The sequence below is a fragment of the Cynocephalus volans genome, chromosome 15, assembly GCF_027409185.1.
Source record: "Cynocephalus volans isolate mCynVol1 chromosome 15, mCynVol1.pri, whole genome shotgun sequence".
Classification (NCBI taxonomy): Eukaryota; Metazoa; Chordata; class Mammalia; order Dermoptera; family Cynocephalidae; genus Cynocephalus; species Cynocephalus volans.
Window position 1 is genome coordinate 72,077,565 of NC_084474.1, and position 25,850 is coordinate 72,103,414.

Sequence of the window (25,850 nt, forward strand, 5' to 3'; positions counted from 1 at the left end):
ATCCCCACCCCCAACCATTTACTCAAGTATTTATAGAGCTTTGGCTACAAAGAAAGCATTTTAAGAAGGTAAGGCCAACGACATTTTGTCCTGGGATTATTTAGGTTGTCCTTGTACATAACGTCTGTTCAACTCCATCTGATGGAAATCAGAAGCATCCGTGGAATTTCAAGAGACACTGACTTTGCCAGCCTAAGTCAATACCAAGGCCCAGCTCTGTGGGCGGCAGACCATCAGAACCAGACTGGCATCCAGGAAAGTGCATGCTGGTAAGTGCCAATGTTTAAAGTGAAAGGAAATGATTATGAATAAAAAGGAAAAAAGATGGGAGAGGAAAGGGTATAAGTAGTTAAGTCTCTGTGCTTTTTAGCCACTACCATTAATAATGTATTTCCGATACAGTACATTTTTATATAGCTGTCATTGGTCCCCTCTGTGGTTTAAAGGAAGGTTTCAGAGATCAATACTCATTCGAGTTGTAAAAATTGGTTTTCTACCATATCTATCTTCCCTCTTCTGTCTCTCCTCCTCACACATTCTTTGGGCAATCTTATTTTTGGCACAAATACCTGAGCATCTGAAATAGCAGGGCTCTCCATCTCAGCCTTAAAGTGAAACCATTTGCTCTTGTGTGGGTGAAAGAAAATGAGCACTTTAAACTAAGAGAAGCTGCCTTTAGAACCCAGAACAGTGTTACCTAACACAGACGACACACTCCCTCACAGGCATCAGCATAATGCGGGAAGGATGGGACTGTTTCCTCTGGGGGGCATGGTTGCAAGGTATGCTAAACAGGAGCCCCTCCCTCTCCCCTTGGTTCTGCACACCTGCCCACAGCTGTGCTGCTTAAAAACAAAAAAGGAGGGCAGGCAGGAGGGGAGAGGTGAGGCACAGGCATGCAAATGAGGAGCCAATTAGTGGAGAAAACAAAGGGGAAAATGCAGTCATCAGGGTGCCAGGTGGTGGCAAGGTGCTGCCAGGAATTGGGTTGATTAAAACCAGCTCTGCAGGAAGTTTTGCAAAATGTTTCCGACTTCCACCACAGCAAGGCCAAGAGAAGCGCTGGCACTTTGGGACTCGGGGCAACTGCCTGAAGAGCCCACCGCCTGCTCCTCAGGCACAGTTCTTACCTCTGTCGTTGAAAGCACTGTGTCCTCGTCAAGGCTGAGCACGGCATCTGTGATGATGTTGTCATAGGGCAGAAAACGGCTGCTCATCACCTGGAGGGAGTTGGAAGTAGGCACGAGGGAGGGAATGAGGGAAAAAGAGAGATAACTTTAGAGTTTTGTTTTCAGGAAAATTGCCCCATGCTCACCTTCATAAACAATGATCTTTACTCCACCTACGATGGTGTCACACCTCAACATTGAAAGATTTCCATCTTATTAGTGCAGATTCATTGGTTCCACAAACAAGGCAACTTGCTGGTCAAAGGGAGTACAAAGATAAATAAGATATACTCCCTGTCTTTGAGGAGTTCATAGTCTGTAGAGGACATCAAGAAGCAGATGACCAGTCTTAGCTTAACATGAAAAATGCCAGGAGACCAGAGAATGGAGCAACCAGGTGCTCAGAACAAATGAAGGCCTCAAAGAAGAAGCAACATGTAAGTGGGACCTTGATGGGTAGGATTCACCAGGTATAGATTGAAATGAGGCACTCAAGACAGAGGCAAATGCAAAGGCACAGAAGAGAACCAGCACCCAGCAGCCAGGAAAGAGTGGATGGATGAAGCCATGATTCTAAGTGTGGGACACACACCACTGGGAGGCCAGACCATTGCAGGAAGTGTGCAAACATTTAAAAATTTGGATATGTGTTTATTTAGCACAGATTAGAAAAAAAATACGTACACGTATGTATGTATGAATAGCTACAGCAATCAAAGGTAGTAATGTTACTTACAGATGACCTTAAAAGAATGAAAAGTGAGCTGATTTAAAGAAAAGAATATTAAATAATAGTACATGTGGTCCAGTGGTTAGAAAGATTGTGAAGATGGTAGATGAACAAAATTTGGGCAATTCCAGAGTAAGGCATGGTGAGTTGTGCACACACGTGGATGTGTGTGGTGGGGGCCTTGGGGATGAGCAGATCAGTTGGAAGAATGGGTGCTGGAAAGGCTACCTTGTGATAGTCACAGCTTAAACCTTTGCATTAAATATAACACAGAAAACTACGAGAATGCTGATACCAGAAAAATAACATTTTTTTTTTTAACATTTACTGTGCGCCAAGAAATGTTCCAAGTCCTTTAGGAACATCATCTCATTTCATCTTTATAATAATCCTATTTTACAGGGGAGGAAACTGAGGCACAGAAAGGTTAAGGTTGCCCAACATGGACCCAGGACTTCATCCAGATGGTGTGATTGTACAGAGCACATCAGCCACTATGCTAGACCTGTCTCAGGTTTGGAAAGGACCTCAAAAGTGAATTTAGAAACAGCTATGTGTATCACAAATTTACCATCTTCCTCTGAAAGTTATATAGCAATGATGGCATCCCCTCTGAATTCATATTTGGAGACCCGAGGGAAAAGACACATTCACCATCAACTTTGAAGGCACAAAGGCCAGGGAATGAAGCAATTGAACACTGGAGACAAAGGAAAAGGGAAAAATGAGACACCTAACTGGCTGCCAAATGTACACTCTCCACAAATCTGAGTACCCCAGAGGAAGCCCAAGCTATGTTTACATCAAGAACACAGCTTGTCCATAGAACTGTGAAGATCTTAGAGAGCTTGGGACATTAAAGAGTGGAATGTGTCCACTCTAGCCCATCTCTGAGAGCCCATGGGATGTATCTGCAACATAAATGGCTGCAAGGGCTGTTCTTACACATCTGTCAACTGGGTGTTTTTATTTTATTTCTCAGGCTTTCAAAACAAAATAAAATATAAAGTGATCTGCAACCCCATATACATAGCACTCAGAAATCTCAGCCTGAAGCAATTCTTCTGATATTGTTTACATGTCCACTGACTAATGCAGAAACCATTCGCTGCCAGCTTAGCAATGTCCTGACCTTTCCCTTGTTAAGCCTACAGGGGAAAACTGCAAAGACAAGGCCTATAAATTCAAAACAGAATTTTTCAGCCAAAGTAGCAAACACATCAATTTAAGATTCAAGGCTAGACATGGAGATTTTAAAATGGAAAATGAGGAGGACATAGGGCTTCTTCCCCATCACCTACCCAACTACTGGTTTTTAAAGGATCTGTTTTCTTTTTTCCTGAATCTGCTTCATCAACAGAGGTTAAGAGCCCAGAAGCCAGCCACTTCCAAATTTTAGTGTAGAACCTAGAGGCCTTCTTTCAAACACCGTGCCTTGGCTACCTCCTTGAATGGATTAGTATGAGAAGAACCAATGTATTTACAAATCTATCCTGAGTGAACTGGATTTTCCTTGTTAGTTCATTGAAGAAATGTTTAGCTACCATGTGAGATCCTAACTCCTTTAGAATCAGCAAACATGACTAGGAAATGACCAAGACTGAAGAAGTTTACCGTCTAGTGGGGAAGATTAGAAATGTACATAAATAATTATACAAAGCACAACAATAGTTAATATTTATTAAGCATCTATGATGTGCCCACACTTCTAAGTACATTTGTATGTACTGTATAGTATATCATTTGCTCCTTTTTTGCTACCTTATTACTTAGGTATTATGATTGTTTCCATTTGTTGAAAGAGGAACTGAGACACAGAGATCAAGCAATTTGCCTTAGGTCACACAAAGTTATGTCTGACTCTGGAGCCCATGATTCAAATCATAACATTACAATGCCTCCCAGAAGAGTAGCTGACATTTACTGAATAATTGGTGTGTGTATAATAGGCACAGGGTTAAGCACCTGATGTGTAGTATCTCATTTAATCCTCAAAATGGCCCTATGTCTTAGTTCACGTTTCCTGGAATACAGAGCTTGAAGCAAGCCTTATGTGCACATGCTTTACTAAGAGGTGCAATCCCAAGGCACATCTGGGATCAATCCAGTGGTCACGTGGTTCCTTGGAACCAGTGGCTAAGGTGGAGGCTAGGACTAAACAAATGGCCAGGATCCCAGATATAGATATGGCTGAGAGAATCTGAGGCATCTTATAAGAGACCTCTGATAAAGCCTGTAAGAAAGTTCCTATTACTATCATCATCATTTTATAAATAAAGAAACTGAGACTACTCAATGAGAGTGAAAATATAAAACCAATCAATGAATCACAGTATAAAAATGCAGTATTACCTAAAGAAGTCAGAATGGCTCCCAGACAGTTAGACTGGATCCTGTTTGAATATTCTGACATATCCAAAGAAAGACATAACTACCAGGAGGAGATCTGGTCACCCATGGAAGCATAATAAACAAAGAATCCCAAAGTTCAAAGTTAACTGCATCCGAGTACTGTTCTGGGCTTCAGGCACTGGAATTGGAACACTGCTATTCCTATGACAAGTTATTCTACTGGGGAGATGGATATAAGGGGTTGTAGGTAGGAGATTTTTGTATGCATTCCCTTTCATGAAACCATGCCACGGTGAGATGGATTCACAGAGGTAAGAAAGAATGATGCCAGGAGGCATGTGATTATTCTAATGCCCACCTTTTCTCATTAATGCTTACCAAGCAGCTGTCTGACAACCAGGTTGCTGAACTCCAGCCCCATGAATGCTGTAACTATATTTGTCATATTCCCCACTGCGTTCCAATCCTGTACATAGTGCCCAGCATGCATGAGCCACTCATAAACTGCAACTGAATAGACAGTGCACTGATCATCTTGTCCATGTGACAGTTACAGTTGTCATTGCATTATGCTGAACCCTATGAAATCGCCACTTTTGGTGAGTCAAATGATAATTTCAAGTGGTTCAACCTAATAAATTGATATTTTGTCATTCTGGTTCAAAGGTGTTGTACTTAGAGTGAGCCAGTTTTTCACGACTTGATCCTTTAGGGACTGACAAAGGAAGTCTCTTGGACGGCACTGCTTCACCAATCTCAGTTTCATTTAGTAGTGACAGATCACTTCACTATGGGTAAGACCTAGGCGAAAGCAACAAGCATAAGCTAGAGGAAAAAGAGCTCAACTCTGGCTTCTGATAGTGAGAGAAATTTCAAAGAGGTGGTAACATGTGAACAGGGGCTTAAAGGATATATGGGAATGCCGACGGAGACAAAGAATTGAGAACATCAACTGGCAAAGATAAAAATTAGAGGTAGGATAGGACGCAGTGCAATTCAGATGATTGTAAATGATCAAATTTGGTAGGGGACAGTGGAAAGCAATGAAGGAAAAGATTGAAGCCTGGCTCGGGCCAGATTATGCATGACTTCAAGTACCAATTTAAGGCATTAGCAAATGGAGTTCCCGAAGGGTCATGAGTTGATCAGGAAGATGGTTCAGCTCTGGGCAAAGTGAATTGGGGAATGGAGCAGTAGCTAGCTAGGAAGCACTTGTAGAGTCTTTGGATGGAGATACCAAAACAAAATTACGGTGCAAATGTCCTTTTTAAGATAAATGGGAGGAAGAACCACTGATCTGACTGACACAACTCATTTGGATTCATCAGCTAAGCAAACTCATGCATAACCACCACCACCAGCCTTATCTTCATGCTTGTCATTTATGGAAAGATTACTGTTGCCAGACCCTGATTTCATTCCATCCTAATGATGACCCTATGGGGTATATATTATTATTTCCATTTGGTACATGAGGAAACAGGCTGAGAGAGATTAAGTATATGAGATAGCATCAAGACCCAAGTTTCCCTGATTTGAAAGCCTACGGCTGTCAAAGCTGAGGACAGTATGAGACAAGTAGTGTTGTAGAAGAAAAAATCCAGAGCCAGCAGCTCTCATAGGCAGGAGGAAGACATCTAGGGCCAACATCCAAAATGTCCCACAGAGAAGATACCATGATCGTTCCACATTTAGGTGCCCTTCGAGTCCTACCTTGCTTTCTCCTTCAATGACGATGACAGGCACAGCAGTGGCAGGCCAGCGGTGTTTGGCTGGTAGGGGCTTGTCACAATTCCATAAAACTATGATCTAAAAGGGACAGGTATCATTAGATGGCTGGATTAGGTTGTATTTATGTAGGCCTCCAACCCAAAGCACTTCTCATAGAAAGAGAAAGAGGAGCTGGAGATCTTGGCAGGGCAGAAATCAACACTGAATTTTAAATTAAGTCCACGCCCATGCAACCTTCAGAACCTTATCACTTCAACAACTACAGACGGGACAGAAAGGGTAACTTGAAAAAATTATGTCTGGGGATAGAGGAAAGCTGGAGGAAAAGAAGTAATTTCAGGGTTGCAGGAGCTTAATAAAGTGGTTTCCTAGATTCTGATATGTTATGATGATGAGTGAGATAACTGGTCACATTAAACAGAAATGTTCACTGAACATCTGAACATCTGCTATGAACTTGTGCTACATCAGGCAGTATGGAAGAAATAAAAGAGTTCAAGATAGCACTAGGATGAGCTCATGTTTTGGATTCTCCAGAATGGTTGCTGATTTTATGTGACTTTATAATTTCCAATAAAGGCATTTAGTTCAAAAATACATACTTGAACATGATTTCATTCTTTCCCCGTTTGTAAACCTTCTTATATAAATGAATTCAAAAATCAGAAAAATCACTGTTAGAGTATAGGAGTGATACTGACTTGGAAAATATTGTCACCATAGATAGAATCTTCTGCTCCCAATTTTATAAATAGTCATAGTTGCTATGAAAGAAAAGTTGATGCTTCCTGACACCAACAAGTCTGTTTCTCCTATTGAAATTTAGTTTTCTGCATCTTCCTAGTGGTCTTTTTGATGTTACTCTGATGTTACTTTATCATTTTAACATTTAAAAACAAAATACTGTGCTTATATATTTTTTAGAGAATGTGTTGATATATACAAGGGTACTCCAAAAAGTATGTGGAAAGATTTGTATTATCTTTTAATTTTATTTTTCTATGAACTTTTTGAAATATCCTCTTGTATATAAATGTACACACACAAACACACACACACATTTTAACCTTATACCAGTGCAAAGGTCGTTCTTAACCCAACCCTTACCTGTGCGGATTTCACTTTTAAGCACTTCTAAGCTGATGAGAAGGGCGTTAACGGGGCATGATATAGGCAAGAGGAGTAACAGGGTCTGATGTCAGATGAACCCCAGGGAGCCAAGTGTGCAACAGAGGAGGAGCAAGGAGCCTCCAAGGCCCACGAATTGCAGCAGGCAGGTGTCTCTTTGTCAGCTTCCCACTCACCTGAGCACAGTACTGGGACTTGGCTGCAGCCACAAGAAGCTTCAACACTGGCTGAGACTGAGAGACCAGGGGGGTCACCGCATGGATGACTGCAGTGAATTTGGAGGGGGGCTTTAAACCTGGAATAAAAATAGAGAGGAGCCTGATGAAGCACTGAAAAACAAGACTCAGAAAATTACTCCTCCTTGCTCCATTGCCTCACCCTGGAGCTAATGCTCCCTTCTAGCAGATTTTTCCTTTGCTTCTTGTGTCCTGACAGAACAAAAGCAAGGTGAAAAGCTGCTACTTAACTATTGCTTGAGTCTAGAGACCTCAATAAATTACAGATCAATTTCTAGCCCATTTCAAGATTCTTCCTTTGACATCCTTTTCCTCCCTTGTTGATGTTTCTTTACTCTCCCTTCAACTTTTTAGGTACTCAATGTCTAAAAACACACACGCGCGCACATACACACACACTCACCAATCTCAAGAACGATTCTACTCTAGTCACTTATACTTTCATATGGACTTAACTAAATGTGCTATCTCTCCCCGGGTATTTGCATGTGTCTAAATCCTTAATTATGTAATTAAGGGGTTTTGCCTGATTAATGGTATTTCAAATCATAACTAGCAAGTGGGAAAAGTTAAAAGGACAGCATCCGGAGCCTGACGGTCTAAGTTGAAATCCCCAGTTCTACCACGTGGTGGTCATGGGACCTTGAAAAACTATTTAATCCTCTGTGTTCCCATAGCTGTGAAATGGGGCTGATAGTAATTGTGCCAAACTTATGAGGTTATTGTGAGAATTAAATTAAATAAGTTAATGCATACAAAGAAAGCACTTAGGACAGGACTTAGGAAATAATAAGAACTCAGTATGTGTTAGCTGCTGCTATCATCATCACCACCCTCATCACCACCACTACCACCACCATCATCATTATTTTGGAGAGGAAGCCTCCATACTCCAAGAATCTCTTCGTTGTGTAGCAGTGACATAGCCAAGAGAAAGAAGTGATGTAGACTTCTGCCAATTGCGAGCTCTGAAGCCCTAGGTAGAAAAGGATCATAAATATGCAAAACAACCACTGCCACCAAAGAGACAGAAGTGAGACGGCTTCCCCCCAATGAGTTTTCCCATAAGAACTCACTAAGAAATTAGAGACAGGTTAAGAGCCTTTTAAAACTTCATTAGTTTAGACCCACTAATTTGGTGCTTTAGTAGCTTAAATATAAACAAGAGAGTACAAGGACATTCAAGTTAAGCTTTGATATTGATGGGATAAAGGTTAGAATCAGGCCATATAAATTAAAGGATTATATAAATGTTTTGTAGAGAAAATTATATCATCCAATTAGCACTTTAATTGTACATTACAAAGAAGCTAACCTTCCCACTATCTAGATACACAACCAAAGTTTTGCCAAGTAAGAATAAACATGATTAAGAGATTGACTTTTTAACAGTGAGAACAAGTCCCCGCTTTTAGATTTCCCTGTAATAGTTTAAGGAGCATCATTTACGCACTTTGAATGTGCTAACTCCAAATGAAGATTTCAGTACTCTATAAGAAATATACAGAAATTCTTATTAATCACTGCCTTAATCTGACAATTACTTAATCTAAATATATTAACCAATATGGACTGTTTGCTGAATTTGACATGATCCCCATAACATGTTTGGTTTGGATTGAAAGGTTCTTTGTCACTGGTTGATACTTCAGAGAGTGAATTTCTTTAAATTTCATCTTATCTGTTTCAAGGTAAACAAGTACAACTTAAAAACAGGTGAGACTGTTTTGGAGAATAGCATTCGATGGAAACTCTTGAGTCTTTTTGACAAATCAACTTGAAAGATGCTCTACTATCCCAGGGTTTCTCAAGTTTGGAACTGTGAGAGGAAATGTCCAAGATATCACAAAACATGAGAACAGCTGGGGCTCCAAATACATAAATATCTAAGGCAATAACAGTAGCCTTTTGTAGAGCTTCATCCCTGTTGTAGTGGATTGAATTATGTCCCCCCAAAACTCACTGAAGCTTGAATTGTGTCCCCCAAGTTTTATGTATTAGAAACTCAGTCCCCACTGTGACTGTTAGGAGGGTGGGAAATCCTATATGGTAATTGAAAGGTGGAGCCTTGAAGAGGTGATTAGATTGTAGGACCATGCAGTAGTGAATGGATTAAAAATGGTGGTCAGGGTCATGGTTCTGAGGGCTTTAAAAGAGAGAAGAGAGTCTGTCTTTCTCTCTTGTGCTCTCTGCTCCACTATTTTTGCAATGTGATACTCTGCTGTCAGTGTTGCCTCCACCAAGACCTTCACCAGATATGTTCCCTAGATTTTGGACTTCCTAGCGTCCAAAAATGTAAGCAATAAATTTTGTTTTCTTATAAATCACCCAGTTTCAAGTATTTTGTTATAAGCAACAGAAATGGACTAATACACCTGTCCATTCTTTTTCCCCCATTGTGATTAGATTAAAAGCTACTGGAGAGCAGGGATTATATCTTATTCAACTTTTTATTTCTAGCACCTAGCAGTGCATTAGCACAGCATATAAGAGGAGCATAATAAATGTTGAAAGAATGAATAAATTTGTCCTTGTTATATCATATATTCTTAGTTATTTCCATCCCCCCCACCCCCTGTTTTTTAGGATGGGATAGACATGTTGGGATGGTGAAAAACAATTAGGGAGAACACTTCTAACTCCATTTTATATATGGCGAGACTTAAAATCATAGCTAACCCATTGTCTTATTCAAAATGATCCATAACTTGGGGACCCTATTTCACAAAAAGAAATAACTCCACTAAATATAAAGTGAAGCTGCACAGATAAGAAAGGAGATTTTTTTCATTTTGCAATACTCTACTGGATTTATAATTCTGGAACTTGACACGTCATTTACAACAGGGGTCTAGAAAGCAATCTCCAATGTAGGCTATCAGGAAGACTGTCCACTATAGAAATAGAAGAATCAAGGGGCTGCAGTTCTGGACATCTTGGGGGTAGACAAGGGCAGCTCCCTAGAAGGAATTCACTTACCTAAATTAGCATAGTAGTAAGGAAAATCTCCCAGATAAGATGAATACTGTGGTAATACGAACAATCCTCCAGGATGTTTGTTCCATATTAAACTGTTACGTGATATGTGCTTGAATATTCTGTCCTGAATAATCTAGAAAACAAAAACAGCACATTGTGAGGATGAGACCCTGATGATATCTGGTAAGAATCACACTCAATTCAAATTCGAGGGATAATGGCACTCAAAGTAGTGACTCTACCTCCCTTACTCCCCAACACCCCAATTCTCTAGTGAAAAATGTCTGCAAGACAGAGTGACAGAGCAATGAAAAAGAGTAGAAGACAGAGATAAATAATGGCTAATCAAAGTTCCTAATTAAACTTAGTTTAATCATAAATTCTATCTTGTCTTTCTATAATAATGAGTCCATGCTATTTTCAAAATAGACTGTTTGGAACTGTTAGTCTTTCCTGGATAGTTGAGCATCCTGCAGCAGTTCCAGATCCATATCAGGAAGATCTGTTCTCAGTGCACAGAGACGTCAATGTAGAACATGTGGAGACTGAACTGAAAGCATACCAAAGACATGACACATTCTAGAGCTGTTGAGATTTTGATCTGCTCTTTTAATTCAGGAGGTAAATTTATTTGCTTGTCATATTTTGTTTTCCTTTGAAAGTCACTCGCAGGACTTTGGGTACTGGTTAGCTGAAGTTTTTCTATATTTCATCTCAAGAAGCAGTGAGTTAACAATCGCTCAAAACATCCTACATAATAGGACAAGAGCATATGGCATATGAAGACTAATAATAGCCAAGCTAGTTCATTAGTTTCTTTGGACTTTGGGACCTTGCAGATCATTAAATTCTACATTTAGAGTCAAATATTCTCCCATCCTGAATCATTTGTCAGTTGAATGTGATTAGTCCACTTTATAGCTTTCTCTCTCTGACTTTCAAACACTTATAATTATACCATCCACTCATTAAGATATGATTTGGCAAATAATTAACTTCATACAGAATTTCATGTTTTCAGCAATTTTCTTGTACTTAAAAAAAAAGAAAAAGCCTACCACAAGTCTTAAGAGATTTAAGACCTAAATCACCATTTTCCAGGTCCCCATTAATCGCAATGTGATTTTAAGTACAGACCATTTTAAATGGAGTTTTATTATTTGCTAAGGTTATTAACATCCTCATCTCATCTCACATAGTGACCAGACAAGTAATAAAGTGAGCTACATTTATCTTTGCAAACCTTACCATGTTTACTTTCCTAATGAGAGAGAATGAAAGAAGCAAGGAGGAAATTTAGAAGAATTTAAGTATCTTAGTTCAATGATTTCTGCATTTTTATCTTTCACCCAAATCAAAATTGCTGACTTTATATAGCTGGGTGGAGTTTTCTAATGTGTTGGAGATTTTAGGTACCTAGCTAAAACCTTTGTACTACAACAGGGATAGGTTAAAATGCTGCTGTCTAGGCATTAATTATGAGAAAATTATCATGGTTGTGAAGGGTTTTTACATGGCTAGCAATTTCACTTTGTACAACATTTATTACAGTTTTTTATATTTGGACTTTCCAAATCTACTGTCTATTTATTTCCCTTTATGGTTTTTCATTTAGATTCTCCCTTTTTTTGGCTTCCCAAATTTATGTACCTTTCAGCATGTGGTCATTTAAATAAGTTTGGACACAGAATAAACAAACAATAGACAGAATTGTAAATCCAACCTTACATGCAAACGACATGGAACTCAGAGAAGTCACACACTGTGTCATCATTTACTTCAGGTCTCTGGGTGGTATGTTTCTCATTATCATAGACTATCTTTTTGGTTCAGTATCACAACATTGTTATCTTTCAAAATTCAAGGATATGATAATAAGATATAGTTCTTTTCTGAAATAGCAATAAGCATCTTATATTGTCTTCAAATGGATCTTGACAGATTCCAGCACAGGTATGAGAGCAATAGCAAATGTTGGATTTAACCTGGTTCAAGCAAGTTAAATTTGCCACTTTTATGTATCACTTTCCTCATTAGTAATAAAACAATAATATATCATGTTAATTATAACCATCTCTCAGAATTTCAGAATAGCTGCTCCAATTTTTATACTTAAGACTTGATTTTTGAAATCTCATTCCTGTATCCATTTTTTAGGCACAAGTTTTTCCATTTTTACATAGCTATAATAGAATAGATATATTATAGCTATTTTTCCATATTATTAATAGTAGTCATGGTTTACTTATCCTAAGTGACCAATAATAGGGCAATTTTTCCATGCACCACAATGAACATATTTATGAATACAATTTCCCCAAATTTAAGTGGATTCTTTAGGACCTTGTCAACTGGTATGAACACTTTCAAGACTGTTTGTACATATTGCCAAGTGTCTTTCTTTAAATTCTTTATATCGGTGTGCCTTGTCAAAAGTTTGAAAGAATATGGATCTCATTTAACCAAATAGAAAAATCTATTTTCTCTCTCCTAATGTCCAATTCTCCCTACAGCTACTCTGAACAGCTCCCAGAATTCTTTCATGGCACTTAATGTTTACTCTTTATTGCTGTGGAAAAAGATATCACATTTAGAGGTTGGATGCTTCTTTGGCTATAAAGAAAATCAATACACACATACACACAAACATAGACACACAAAATATACAAGATTTTTTGCTATGGTCCCAAATGGCATACTCTGACAGTCTTTTTTTTTTTTTTTTTATGTGTCATCTGTTTTTAAAAATAATGGACTACTACTGGTTACAGGTTACAGTCATTCCATGTGGCCCCAACTTGGTCTTTTGACCAAAGCAATGTTGCCTAACACACACAGTGCCACCATATGCCACCTCACTCCAAGCTAAAGCAATCTCCTATTTCCATTATTTCACTGATTTTAAAATATCACTGTATAACAGCATCAGCAATACCATGGTTTGAATGCACATGGTTAGATAACTAAAGAGGAAAATAAAGCATACTTCATTCATAAAACTCCACTAAATATGTGCCTTCCAAGCTTCCATTGGCTGTTTTCATGTATGATTACAATCTCATGCACTTTTCCTTGACTCAGCTTGATTCTGACTGAGCTCTTATGGTTCAATCCTTTGTGCCAAGTTATTGTGCAATGTTCTAACAAATAATGGAATCCATGAAGGAATACTGTCTTTGCAGTATCTTATCATTGTCACTACTGTTACTTCTCAATTCGTACCAAAAAAAAAAAAAAAAAGCCAAAACCCAGAAAACAAAAAACAAAACAAAGCAAAAACAGCTCCAAAGAGCCTAGCACAAATGAAATACCTCTTTCAAGATGCAGCATTAGGAAATTTCAATCAGACTGGAAAAACTGACAGAATCCCAAGTATGGCAGTGTGCTGCACAATGTAATGTACTACCTTGACCCTGACACTGGAGAGAAGATGAGACATCCTGTTTTCAATTGTCTAAGCACTACTTATTTACAACTCAAGGGCTCATAATATCCAAAGACCCAGCAATCCAATACCCATAGCTTAGAATACAGCAAGCAAGGAACAAGGACCCAGAGCACTAGAGTCTGAGTAGGGAACATCCAAAGCAAAGGATCCTCAAGTCTATATTGTCTAGGGGTAACTCTGAATTCACTTCATATCTTAGGAGCATTAGCAGTGACCAAATGACTTACCTCATTTAAATTCTAAATGCCCAAGTGGGCATTGTTAACATGTGATACTTAAAGTGTTCTTATAAATACATTGACTTTGTTAATTTGCATATGTGCATGGCACTTTGTGTTATTTTCTCTGCTTTTCTGTTTATGTTGAATTCTGGGGTAATCTGAGTTTTGAATTAAGCTAGGAAACTGAATAGTATCTCTCATGCAATTTAGTAGAGAGGTCAAATTGTTACAATCCAATCTCGGAACTGTATAAAGAGATTTGACAGTTGCTATAAATTTGAATGAAGTATATGGTTTACAGTGTCTTAAAAAACAACTGTGTTGCTAAAGAATTGCATGGCTTAAATTCAAGGGGAAGAAGGCCTTTCTACGCTCAGAGATGAAGATAGCTTAAGATCCTATTCTGATGAACATAACACATCCAACTGTTATTACAGGATAATTGAGCACTGTTAACTTAATAGGCGAGAAACCAGATCCATGCAATAAACCATACTCAGAAGAAATGTAATTAATGAGATACCATCTTTCATCTGGCAAATTAGCAAAGTTGTATATATGTGTGTTTTAATTATGATCCTTAAGCTGACAAGAGTACAGCAAGGGAGGGTCTGCCCCAGACAGCTTGTGAAAGTCTACGTTGATCCAACTTTCCTGAAGGGTAATTTAGCAAAATTATGAGCCTTCAAAATGCCTAGACTCTTTGGCTCAGTAATCTCACTTTGGGGATTCCATACTAAAGAAATAGAGATGTAGTCTAATATAGATGTAGAAAGTCATTGCTTGGATAAAGACAGTTATCTATAAAAAAAAATTAGAAACAACATCAATAGCATACAATAGCAGATTGGTTAAGTAAACAGAGGTTCACCAGAGGATAGCATGTTAGGGTGAAAAATATTAAAACATGTGTTCTGGGTGCATTAGAGGTAAACAACTAATAGGACAGAATAAAAAGGCCAGAAACAACCCAAAGATGCATAAAAGTGGCAGGTGAAAACACCAATGAAAAGTATAATTTAAGAATGTATTGAGACAAGTAGAAAACAATTTTTTTTAAAAAAAGGTAAGATTTTCAACACAGATCATATGTAAAAGCAAACTGGACTAAATGGTTAAATGGCTGAAGGTAAAAATCATAAAAGTATTAGAAAAATATAAGTACAGGTACATATGTACATAAAATTATGAGTCAAAAAGTCCTTTTGAAACAATAGCAAATGGAAAAGCTGCAAAAGAAAAGACTGCCCAATAATAAACAAAACAGAAAGGCATACCACAAATTAGGGGAAAATATTTGCAACAAGAGTGTCAAAGCATTAATTTTTTAAATGTAATAAACTCTTAAAAAGTAATAAGAAAAAAATGGAACAACCATATTATGGCCATTTCTATTTCTTTGTGAGTTGTCTGAACAAGAAATATATGAAAAATATTCATTTTTACTAATATTCTAGGAAATAGAAATTAAGAAAATGATTCATTTTTAAAGATATAATGTTCAATATTAGTGAAAGTGGAAAAAAGCCCCAAAATAATCAAAACAGGTCCTCTCATATAAACTGCTATTAGTATAAATTCGTTCAGTTCTATTGCAGAAAAACTGACAAATCATATTAGAAATCTTAGTATTTGTCATATTCTTTGAACCAGGACTTCAAATTCAAAGAATTTATCCTAAGGAAATAATCCTGAATCTGTACAAAAATTAGGCTTTGAGGATGATTTGGCTTTGTGGCTATTTGCTTCAATGATATGTATAATGATGAAAAACCAGAAACAATTTTACACAAGTTGGGGATTAATTGAGATAATTAAGTGATATAATAAATGGAATATTATATAGCCATTAAAATAACTATAGAAAAATATCTAATAACATGAGAAAATATTGACAATATATTAATAAGAAGAAAAGACAGGTTATAATGCAAGTATAAAAAGACACCTTCTGAAATTAAAAACTACAACAAATTTTAAATTTGCGTATAAAAAACTAATTTATACTAGTGTGTTTGTGTGAATATATATGTCAACAGTGGTTTTGTATGGGTAGATTATTATTTTTTTATACTTAAAATACTTTCCATTATTTTCTAAAATGAACATGTACTTTTTGATAAAAAGCACTCTCCACTCCACCACCAACAACAAAAAATTAACATTCAACTTTCTTTAAGGAAAGCCTTGGAAGGATCTTGGATAGAGGACAGATGGAATTGAAGAAAAGAAAAGGGTTGAATCTATTAAATATTCAAATCTGCTGCTATGAACAGAAATGCAAACTCAATCAAGGAAAATGCTTTTGGAGGAATAAGAAAAGTTTGCTTGTGGTAAGGAAGTCCTTGGAAGCCATTAGGACCTTCATGTGAACGAGCCTGGGTCCTAACTAGTCCTTCTTACGTAGTTCCAAGATGAAAAAGAGGACACTGACAGGAGCTTGCCTCGGGCTGAGAGTGGGAGCCTGGGCTAGGGTAAGTAGGTGCCCTGGTGAGCCCAGGCATGACCAGCACGGACTGTGATACTCAGGATGGCAAGAGAATAGGGACATGGATGAAACAGGGCAACTTCAGTTTCCTTTGTTTTACTCAAACTTCTCAGTGTATGCTCCAAATTACACTAGCTTTTGAATCAGTAATCACTTTCCCAAGGAAAATACTCCAAAAGTAAGGCCATAAATGTCCCCATCTCATTTTGTGAACACCTCGGAGTCACCTCAGTGCTGTACCTCACCAGAGGATCTCTGCTGTCCTCCACACAAGCCTGTAATTCATGAATGTGCAGTTTCCTAAATCTTTTCTTAGCTCTCTGTGCTACTTCAGTGTAGCCTCAGGCCATTGCTATCTGCTCTATTTCCAAAGGTTCTAATCATCTCCACACTTCCCTTTCCCTTTCTCCTCCTGTCTTTAAAAAAATCCAACAATTTAAGGACAGGCACTCATCTCCCTGCAGGGTTTTCTGCTTTCATAAAGTTGAACAGTTCACCAAATGGGTGCCATCCTGATTTTCCTCTTAACACAATCTTCCAACGTTGGTGCTGTTTAGCTGGGTTGCATATGCTTTTAGAATTAATTTTTCTGTCCCCCAATGTCATTGAACTATGGTGCCCAGTAACAGATTCATATATTTAGAATGAAGATTTTCCCTTACTTTGTCACTATATTTTTTCTAAATGGGCACCATTTTTCAAAATGAGATGTCATTCATTCAATCATTCATTCATTCATTTTTATTTTCAGAATCATTAGCATATTCAACATTATACAATGTGATCATTTTTTTGTGGCCTTTTATCATTGAGTGTGAATAACAGGAAGACAGTCATTACCCACATATCCCTGAAATAATGAAAGACAGAGCCAATCTCTGCATCAAGGAGTGTAATTTCTCCCCATGTTGGTTTTCCTCTGTGGACTTTGTCAGGAATGGGGGTATTTGTCTGAGTATAATAAAGCAGGTATAAGGGGGTTAACTGACAATGTCAAGTACGGAAAATTCGGTTTTGCCTCATTTGACCAATCACACATCACCAACACCAAAACAGAAAGCCGAGAGAAGTATATAAAGGACTGTTATTCCAGACCAAGAGCCAAGCAGTCTCACTTACCTCTAGTGTAGTTAATACAATCTTCTCAACTGAAGAAAAATAAGCCTCCCACAAGAATTGTGTCTGCTGTCTAAGTGCTAGGATTTTATCCTGATGAATAGACCTGATTGTAGAAGGAATCTGTAATACAAGGTGAACACATAGTAATTATAACTGTAAAACAAAAAGAGGCATTTAATTAAAACAACCCAACTGGGTTGGGCTTTTATTGTTCACAGCATTCAACTTCCAGTACACAGATCTACTAAAACTCACCAACCCCTAATTTGAAATGCCCCTCAGAAGTGTCAGGTACAAACAGCACTTGCTGGGAATCAGCCTCAATGAATGCATGAAAGTTACAGTCCACCTCTAAGATTCAGTAGAAGCTTATCAGTTAACTTAGGGTGTTTCTGTACTCACAATTGCTGTTCCTTCTCTCATGGTCCCAGAAATCCTTGACTGTAAACACAAACAACCAAATTTTATAGAGAAGGGGCTCCAGGCCTTGGGAAAAGGCCAGAGGACTTTATCCCAAGCACTTCTAAAATCTGCCACCCTGGAAACTACAGAACATCTACAAAAGGACTTTTCAGAGGATGTCTATGAGCCTCCCCCATCCAACCTAAAGCTGGGTTAGTCATTTCTATGTACACATACCTCCTACCTTACTCTTTATGACTTTCTGCTCCCTAACTCTCTTTTTGGCTCCAGCCTTTAATCCAACTGGAACTCTCAAACATCATATATGTTTAGCCATCACTGCTCTCTACCAGGCTATACAATGCTAAAGGAAGAATCTATGTTCTGCCCATCCTACTACAAATTTTAAGGCTAGAAGAGTGGCTTTTATGTAGTAGTTATTCAGGAAATATGAGCTGAATTGAACATGCCATCTGAAGCCACCAAAGGGATACCATTATTTTTAACAGCAGTATGGCTTAATTGTTAAGCACAGGGGCACAGGAGTCAGACAGACCAAGGTGAGTTTCTTGGCTCTGTCATTTACTTGCTGTGTTTCCTTGGACAAGTTACTTCACCTCTTAAATACTCAATTTCCTTAGTTATAAAATGAGGATATAATATTAACATCATAAGGTTGTAATGAAGATTATGTAAGTGCTTAGCACAGTGCCTAAAACATGGTAAGCTTAATTAATATTGCTTATTATTACTACTATTATTATTATTGACATTAGGGTGATGCTTTTCAAAATTGGACCAATTGCTTAATGTCTGCATGTGAACTTGTCTAGGTCTGGGACTCTGAGATGTACTTCCTAGGTTTCTGGTAAGTTTTCTGGGCTTGCTACCTATTTTTGCCTATAGTTCAAGGTCTATCTCATTTATGGAGCTATACTCTTAGGGGAGATTCCTTGTGATTAGCAACTGCCCTTTTGTGTTCACCTCTTTCTGCATGCTTGCCTCCCTAATGCATGACTAATCAGACAGACATGGGAGCCTGGGCTGAAGGAAGAATGCTCTGTTAGCTGCTTTAATAGGAAAGATACCCATGGCATTTGACTAATATGATAACTGAGTTTCCATTGGAAGGAAAGGAGATGGTAACACATTTTTTGATTCAAGAGATTCCCCTCAGGAGGAGCAATGCAACTGCTTCACAATAAGAACAGAAGGAAAAGCTCACTTGCTTTGGCAATATCCAAAACCAAAACTAAATCTGTGCCTCAGAGTGTATATCTGGATTCACACACTGAAGAAATATGGAGGCAGCAGGTAAAGGAGAAACACTGATAGGCAAACATTAGCCTGAAATCAGAGCTCAAGGTCAAATGGAAATAAAATATCCTTGGAGAAGGTAGAGAAACCATTCATATCTTGGATCCTTGATAAGTCAAAGAAAATTTATTTTTATTTAGTGACTGAGAAAACTAATAAGATTGACAAAGAAAGATTAGAAAGAAATTATCATGCTCAGTTTTCATAATCATGCCCTCTTTCAAATGTCAATGGTATTTTCTAAGAGTTACACATGTTGGCATCACTGTTTTATCATGGTCACGAGGAACTAGTTCATTAGTAAAATGCCTAAAGCTCTCATTGCTATGTGGTCTCCAGAAAATTGGATCTGTTGTGGTTATGAAAGGAGGAAAGGATATCACAGATTTACCTGCCAATATACCCCCCTTTTCTGATAAAGGTGCATCTTGATCTTACTGCATCAAGTGCAGTGTATTCCATCAGTTTGTACCTGTGATGCAAGTGTCTGACAGCACTCTGTAATGTGCTCTGAAAGACAATTCCAATTGATTGAAAAGATAGATTCTGAAGTTTTAATGGCATTTGGCTATTAGTTATTAATCTGCTTGTACTAAGGAACAGGTATGAGAAAGTGATAAATTAATTTTAATTTGGCCGGATTGTTTTGGAAGTTGTAGAACTCAATAGTCTTAATAAAAGGTCATGTGTGATAACAAAACTAATGGCATCTACCAAAATAGATAGAGGAAAGCCACATTAAGCTCTCTTGGTGACACGACGACAAGAATATATGCAAATAAAAACATCTGAGCTGTTCTAAAACAGGAAATGAAAAATTGTAACATAACAACATTTCCCAGAGCAGACATTCGGGCTTGGTGCCAACTCTTTAAAGCCATGTTAACGACAGTACAGTCACTGTTCAATATGGAGGCAGCTGTGCAAAGAACTGCATATGAGAGGGAAAAATACCAGCAAATTTGGGTGGGCAGGTTGGGGGGATGAAGTCTTCAGTGTCAAGCAAAAAGTTGCTTCAGAAAGTGCAATACCTATCAATTTTGGTGAAATGGTAGAAACTGGACAACCACAATTTAGTATCCTGAAGTGCTCTCCATCCCAAAGATGAACTCTCAACTTGTTCACATCAAATTCATGGGAGCATTGGTACATAAAGGAATAACTTACGGCTAATGTTTATTTCTTTTATTTTGCAAATTTCCTTTAATGAGTATGTATGAGTTAAAAAAAATAAATAAAAGGAAGGAAAAAGGCAACATGGAAAATCACCACGTACGTCACTTTGGCCTTTCACTAGTAAATGATTTAGGCATACACTAACTCTGTGTGGGAAACTCTTCCTCAGCATTTCTGCAGGAATTTCCTTAAGGAATCATAATGGGGAATCGTGGCCATAAATGTGGCCCTTTCACAAAAACTCCAGACCCCTTTCTCAGCAAACACCTAAGAAACTAAGTTGTATTTAGGGCAGAGTGAGTTCTCATCAGTGAACAGATTCTGCCATACTCCACAGCACATATTCCTCTTTTGTTTCTGAGGTCTCAGGGTCCACCGAGATCACAGACCTGAGTACTAGACAAAAGGAATGTTCTGGGAGCTGTGGTCAACTCGGTTTGCTTAACCCCTCGCCCCTTTAGTTACAAGATATTTCACCTGTTATTTTAGAGCGAGCACTGCATTCCTTCACCAGTCAGCTAAAAGACTTGGCCAGCAGCACAGAACTAAGTCAACAACAGAGTTCAAAACTCAATTTTACGGATATTTAAAAAAAAAAAAAAAAAAAGGGAAGGACATGTAAAAAAAATCATTCTACAAATATTTTTGGTGGTTCAAAGATAAAGTGTACGATGCCATGGGAAAAAAAAAAGACCAAAATATTCTCTAATTTCAGGAGGAAAATACATGAAAATTTATGTTGAGCCTAAAGCATTATTGCACCAAAGGGCTTTAAAAATTCTTAATGACCATTCCTGCCCTTGAATTCCTCTGTGAGTATTGTATCCCCCCTCCCTAGATTGCTCTTGAGCAGTTCAAACTTTTATTAGGGGCTGTTCTTTTAAATATACATTCTAAAGATAACACTTGCTCAGGCCCCCAGACTGGATCATTTGAGTAATGACAACACTAATTATAAGAACCAACCCTAGAGACCTCTCTCTTTCTGAAAATTAATCTGAGGGCAAATTCAGAAACAGTGGAAAGGAATATGAAATGGCAGGGTAGTAGAAAAACTCTCTGGGATCAATTCTACAAATTCTGGTTACTGAGCGGGGGTAGAGAACCACCTCTTCTCACCATCAAAGCTCATGTTCTCTACCTGCAGCTTCTCTTTTTCCAGATACATTTCATGCACCTGGGAAGACTTTGTGTTGGGAAGTGAACAATGTCATATTAAATGACTTCATATTCACCACGACACAGGCAATTTTCTCCTGATAAAATTTCTTTTATAGAGTTGACCTTTTGGATTCATCTTCCTTGAAAGTTTGGATGGGGGCAGCAATAATCCGCTGATCTGTTGAAGGCCACAGCCCCTCCCTTACCTGTAATAACAATCTCTCATCGCCTATGACGGCAGCTTGGTTCCAATTAATCACTTCAGAGAATGGCAACTCCCATCCATTGCTGAGCATCACAGGGACGCAGGCAGCCTGAGCAAAGAAGGGGACTTCATGAGTGTGAGGAAAGCGACAGCAGGGGCCCTTCCAATCAAGGGTGAAATCAGTATAAATTCAATTACTGGCATTTCTTATACTGCATGGATTCTGGACTGCTTAGGCCAGAGGGAAAGTAAGGTTTTATGAGTTATAAAGCCACATGAAGGTTGTATATATCCAGATTAGATCCTCATATTTGCAAGTCTTGCCATAGAATGCTAAACTGCATTTTTATTCTAGTGCGTGTTTTGTCTGGCCTTACTTTCATGGAGACAATTGGCCTTGGAGAAGTTTTATTGACGTAGCAAAAGCTTTCACCAACAAAATCCGAGCATAAAACCAACCTTGAATATAAATGGTTTTGTCAATGTAACTGCCACAAGTCTACTTGTAAAGTGGCTTACCTCAATGTCATGAGCAACAAAGATCAGAATAGGACCAAGTATTCCTATGCAGCATTTTGTGGACTGAACTATTACAGGATAGTCACCTTTCCCCTTCTTTGCAAGCACCTTAACCAGAACCTTGTTCTCTTCAGTGCAGAGTGATCCAAACCATAGTCACACTGATGTCCTATCTACACTGATCTAACTGTCAGCTGGTTCCAAATAACTCATAATCCTAACCTTATGTTGCTCCATGCAACATCCCAGGAGGTTTTAAGAACATTAGCAATGGCATGCTTCACAGAACACACAGAGCATATAGGAAAAACTTTCAGGAGAAAGAAGCTCTTCTGTCAGAGGACATGACAGAATGATTTGCAATTAGGATGGTAGAGGCAGGAAATTATGAACAACTATGTGCAACAAAAGTACAGATTCAGGCAAGGTGCAGAGCACAGAGGAGGAAAGAACGTAGCACCAAAAAAATGAGAATGGAGGACCAGAGAGGTTGAGAGCATCCTTCCTCTTTGCAATCAAAGAAGGCTGATTGCAATTTGCAGGTAGTTAACGTGGACTCATCTGTCTCAGCAGGAGGCATCTCAACAGGCCAAGTGAGTAGCACCACCCTGCTGGACATCACTCTCAGAATTTAGAGGAACTGAGAGACCACCAAGTTGGGAACAGAAGAGACAATTTTGATTTTGGGGAGTACCACCCAAAAACCATTTTCATTGCTCTTGAGATTGGCTTCCAGGGAAAGGGCAAGGCCCCTTTGAAGAGCCCAGCTAGTCTGCTTGGCAGGTCAGCTTGGCAATCAGGTCCGCCTTTTGTTAGCAAACCTGTCCCTAAAGAACCCACCTTCCCTGGTGGCAAAACCATTTAAACTTCTCATGTCCAAAGGCAGTGAGTAAATCCTTTCCCCCACCTCCCACTTTTCAAATATGCTTCACATTTTCTTGGGAAAATTTTCAGATCCTCAAGGGAAACCACACACTTCTGTTTAGCCATCCCAGGAGAGGTGATGAGGTTAAACCCACCCAGTCTGACTTCAGTCCTCAGCCCTATATGCTGGGGAGGGTTCAGGGTCTCTTACCTGCAAAGCCTCCAGGAATCTGAAGGACCCAAGCCTGCGACCACGAGGAACCAGACAGAAAGTGGCATTGTGCAGCATTTCCCGATAATCATACCTAAAAAAAAAGGAGGAGCAATCAGCAAAGGAAAGCCCCTTAGGAATGGGGGGATAATTGAGCATTGGCAGGTGCACACATGCATGAATTTACCCAGAGCAGTTCAGGAAAGCCACAGGCTCTCACTTTTCCATTTTGAGGGAGGGAGGTTATTGCATGAAGGAGAGTGAGTGTGAACCATCATGTTGGACAAAGCAATTAGGGTCTCATTTGCAAACAATACATAAAAAGACAAGTCTGATGGTCTCGGTAACAATTTGGCATGCCCAGCCTTCACTTCCAAAATCAGATCTTTGTGTCTTGATAAAATATGTTGCCCTCAAAGGCTTACAAAAGAAAAAAAAAATATCCCTGCTGTTTCTTCTTCTCCTTTAACACCCTGCCATTCAGCACAACTAAAACTGTTCTTTTTCCCACCCTCCAAAAACATGCTTTAAAAACCACTCAAGAAACCTCTATCACATGCACAAAACAACATTTGTTTTCTCCTTCAGGCTGGAGTTCCCACATGTAACCAAGAACATTAAGTTACCCCAGACAGATATCCCTGTTTAAAAGTGGCTGATATGACTTACAGGAGAAAGAGATAGGAGGAGGTAAGGTAGAGAGAAGCTAGCCTACGAAATGGGGAAAGAGACTAACGAGAAAAGAAAACAAACCAAAATAATAGGGGGTATGGGAAACTGGGCTATAGAAGAGATGTTTGTTTCTTTTACTAAAATACCATTTAATGGCATTGCACTGTGTTAGCACTTTGAGAAAATACAAACTATAACAAGTGTCACCTGTCTCTTTATGCCACTGAAATTTAGGAAAGATAAAAAGCATTTCATTCTGTTTAGGACTGTCACTTTAAGAGTGATTACCACAAAAACATTCCTAAACACGGAGTTTCAAGTTCATTATGAGTTTAAGAAAACTTAAGAAACTAGAGATGGCTTGTGTCCTGTGAAGGCCCCGATTCTCAGAGCCAAGATGAAATCACTCTCATTTTTCAAGAGCTTCCAATGCTGAGCAGACAGGTGTGACTTTGACAGTAGCATATGTCACCAGCATTTTCTGACTCTAATAGTCTAATTTAATCATAGCCTGCAGGCACCGGATTCTTCCCTCTTCTTTTGGAGATATTGATATATACATTTATATTTTTAAAGTCCACATCTATTTTTATATTCTCATACAAATGAGGCATATGGGAGTAAGCCAATTTTCAATTATAAACCCATCATTAAGAAGAGACATCATGCAAAGGACCATTTGCTTAAACAAGCGTGTACAACTAATTTGCACAAGAAAAGGTCATCGTGAATGGATTAAGATTATCTCCATTGAGAGTAAAATAAGAAATCCTTACTGCATTAATTAAACCACAAAATAGACTTCAAAGCAAAAAAGAATTTTTAAGAAGGCTCAAATTTAGCTAAATAAAAAAATATTAAATTATGATGGCAATGACCTTTCCTCACCAAACATGGGAAAATAATTGACAAGTATCTTCAAGTTCAAATGTTGACAATGTCTGAATCACTACCTAATAGATGGAGGGAAATGTGTACACACACATGCACACACACCAATATGTGTATGAAGTTTAAACTGATTTTTTTTTTTTAATATAGAAAGGTTGAACACACTTCAGACTACAGCAAGGTTTAATAAACTCCCAGAATAGAAACCCCTGAGGGACTAGCACAGAAGGTCCTACATCCTCATCATTAGGCTGCTTAAAATGTAAAGCCCTATTAATGTTCTGGATTGTTACAAGTTTCAAAGTTGCCAGCTGCAGAATTTACTTCAGGGAATAGGAGGAGGGAGAGAAAGCACAGAAAACTTATAAGAAAAATTTAAATGACAGTTATACTAGGGTGCTGACTTTTAAATGGTTGTATAGAAGGATTATTTGCTGATCTAGCAAATAAAGTTGACATGATTGAAGCTTATAATCATTCACATAATAGGTAATATGAGATGTAGGAAAAGCACCCTTGCAGCAGTCAGGAATTCAGCAGGTAGCTGTGAGACTATGAACAAAATACATAAGCTTTCTGGCCCTCAGTTTCCTCATCTGCAACATGAGCCAGTTGGGCTAGATGACTAACAGTTCAGTTTTAATATTCCATTATTCTTTACATTATTATTTTTAGCTAAGAAAGAGGAATGTCCTTTGGGAATATCCTACTGCTCCAAAGGTTTCTATAACCATTGTGTGTGTGTGTGTGTGTGTGTGTGTGTGCGCGCATGCGTGTGTGTGTGTGTGCGTGTGTGTGAGTGTGTGTATATATAGATTTCTGCTCATATAT

At 38.4% G+C, this 25,850-nt stretch overlaps 1 protein-coding gene across 1 annotated transcript in view; it reads right to left on the reverse strand.

Annotated features, from left to right (window-relative positions):
• The window catches only part of EXT1 (exostosin glycosyltransferase 1), a 272,068-nt gene that overhangs the window by 11,063 nt on the left and 235,155 nt on the right, over positions 1-25,850 (reverse strand). The window contains exons 2-8 of the mRNA XM_063079733.1: positions 23,457-23,550; positions 21,864-21,971; positions 17,602-17,721; positions 10,326-10,458; positions 7,287-7,405; positions 5,965-6,060; positions 1,131-1,220 (exon numbers count right to left, since the gene is read on the reverse strand). Coding sequence (XP_062935803.1) covers positions 1,131-1,220; positions 5,965-6,060; positions 7,287-7,405; positions 10,326-10,458; positions 17,602-17,721; positions 21,864-21,971; positions 23,457-23,550 — 760 coding nt within the window. The remainder of the gene's footprint in view (positions 1-1,130; positions 1,221-5,964; positions 6,061-7,286; positions 7,406-10,325; positions 10,459-17,601; positions 17,722-21,863; positions 21,972-23,456; positions 23,551-25,850) is intronic.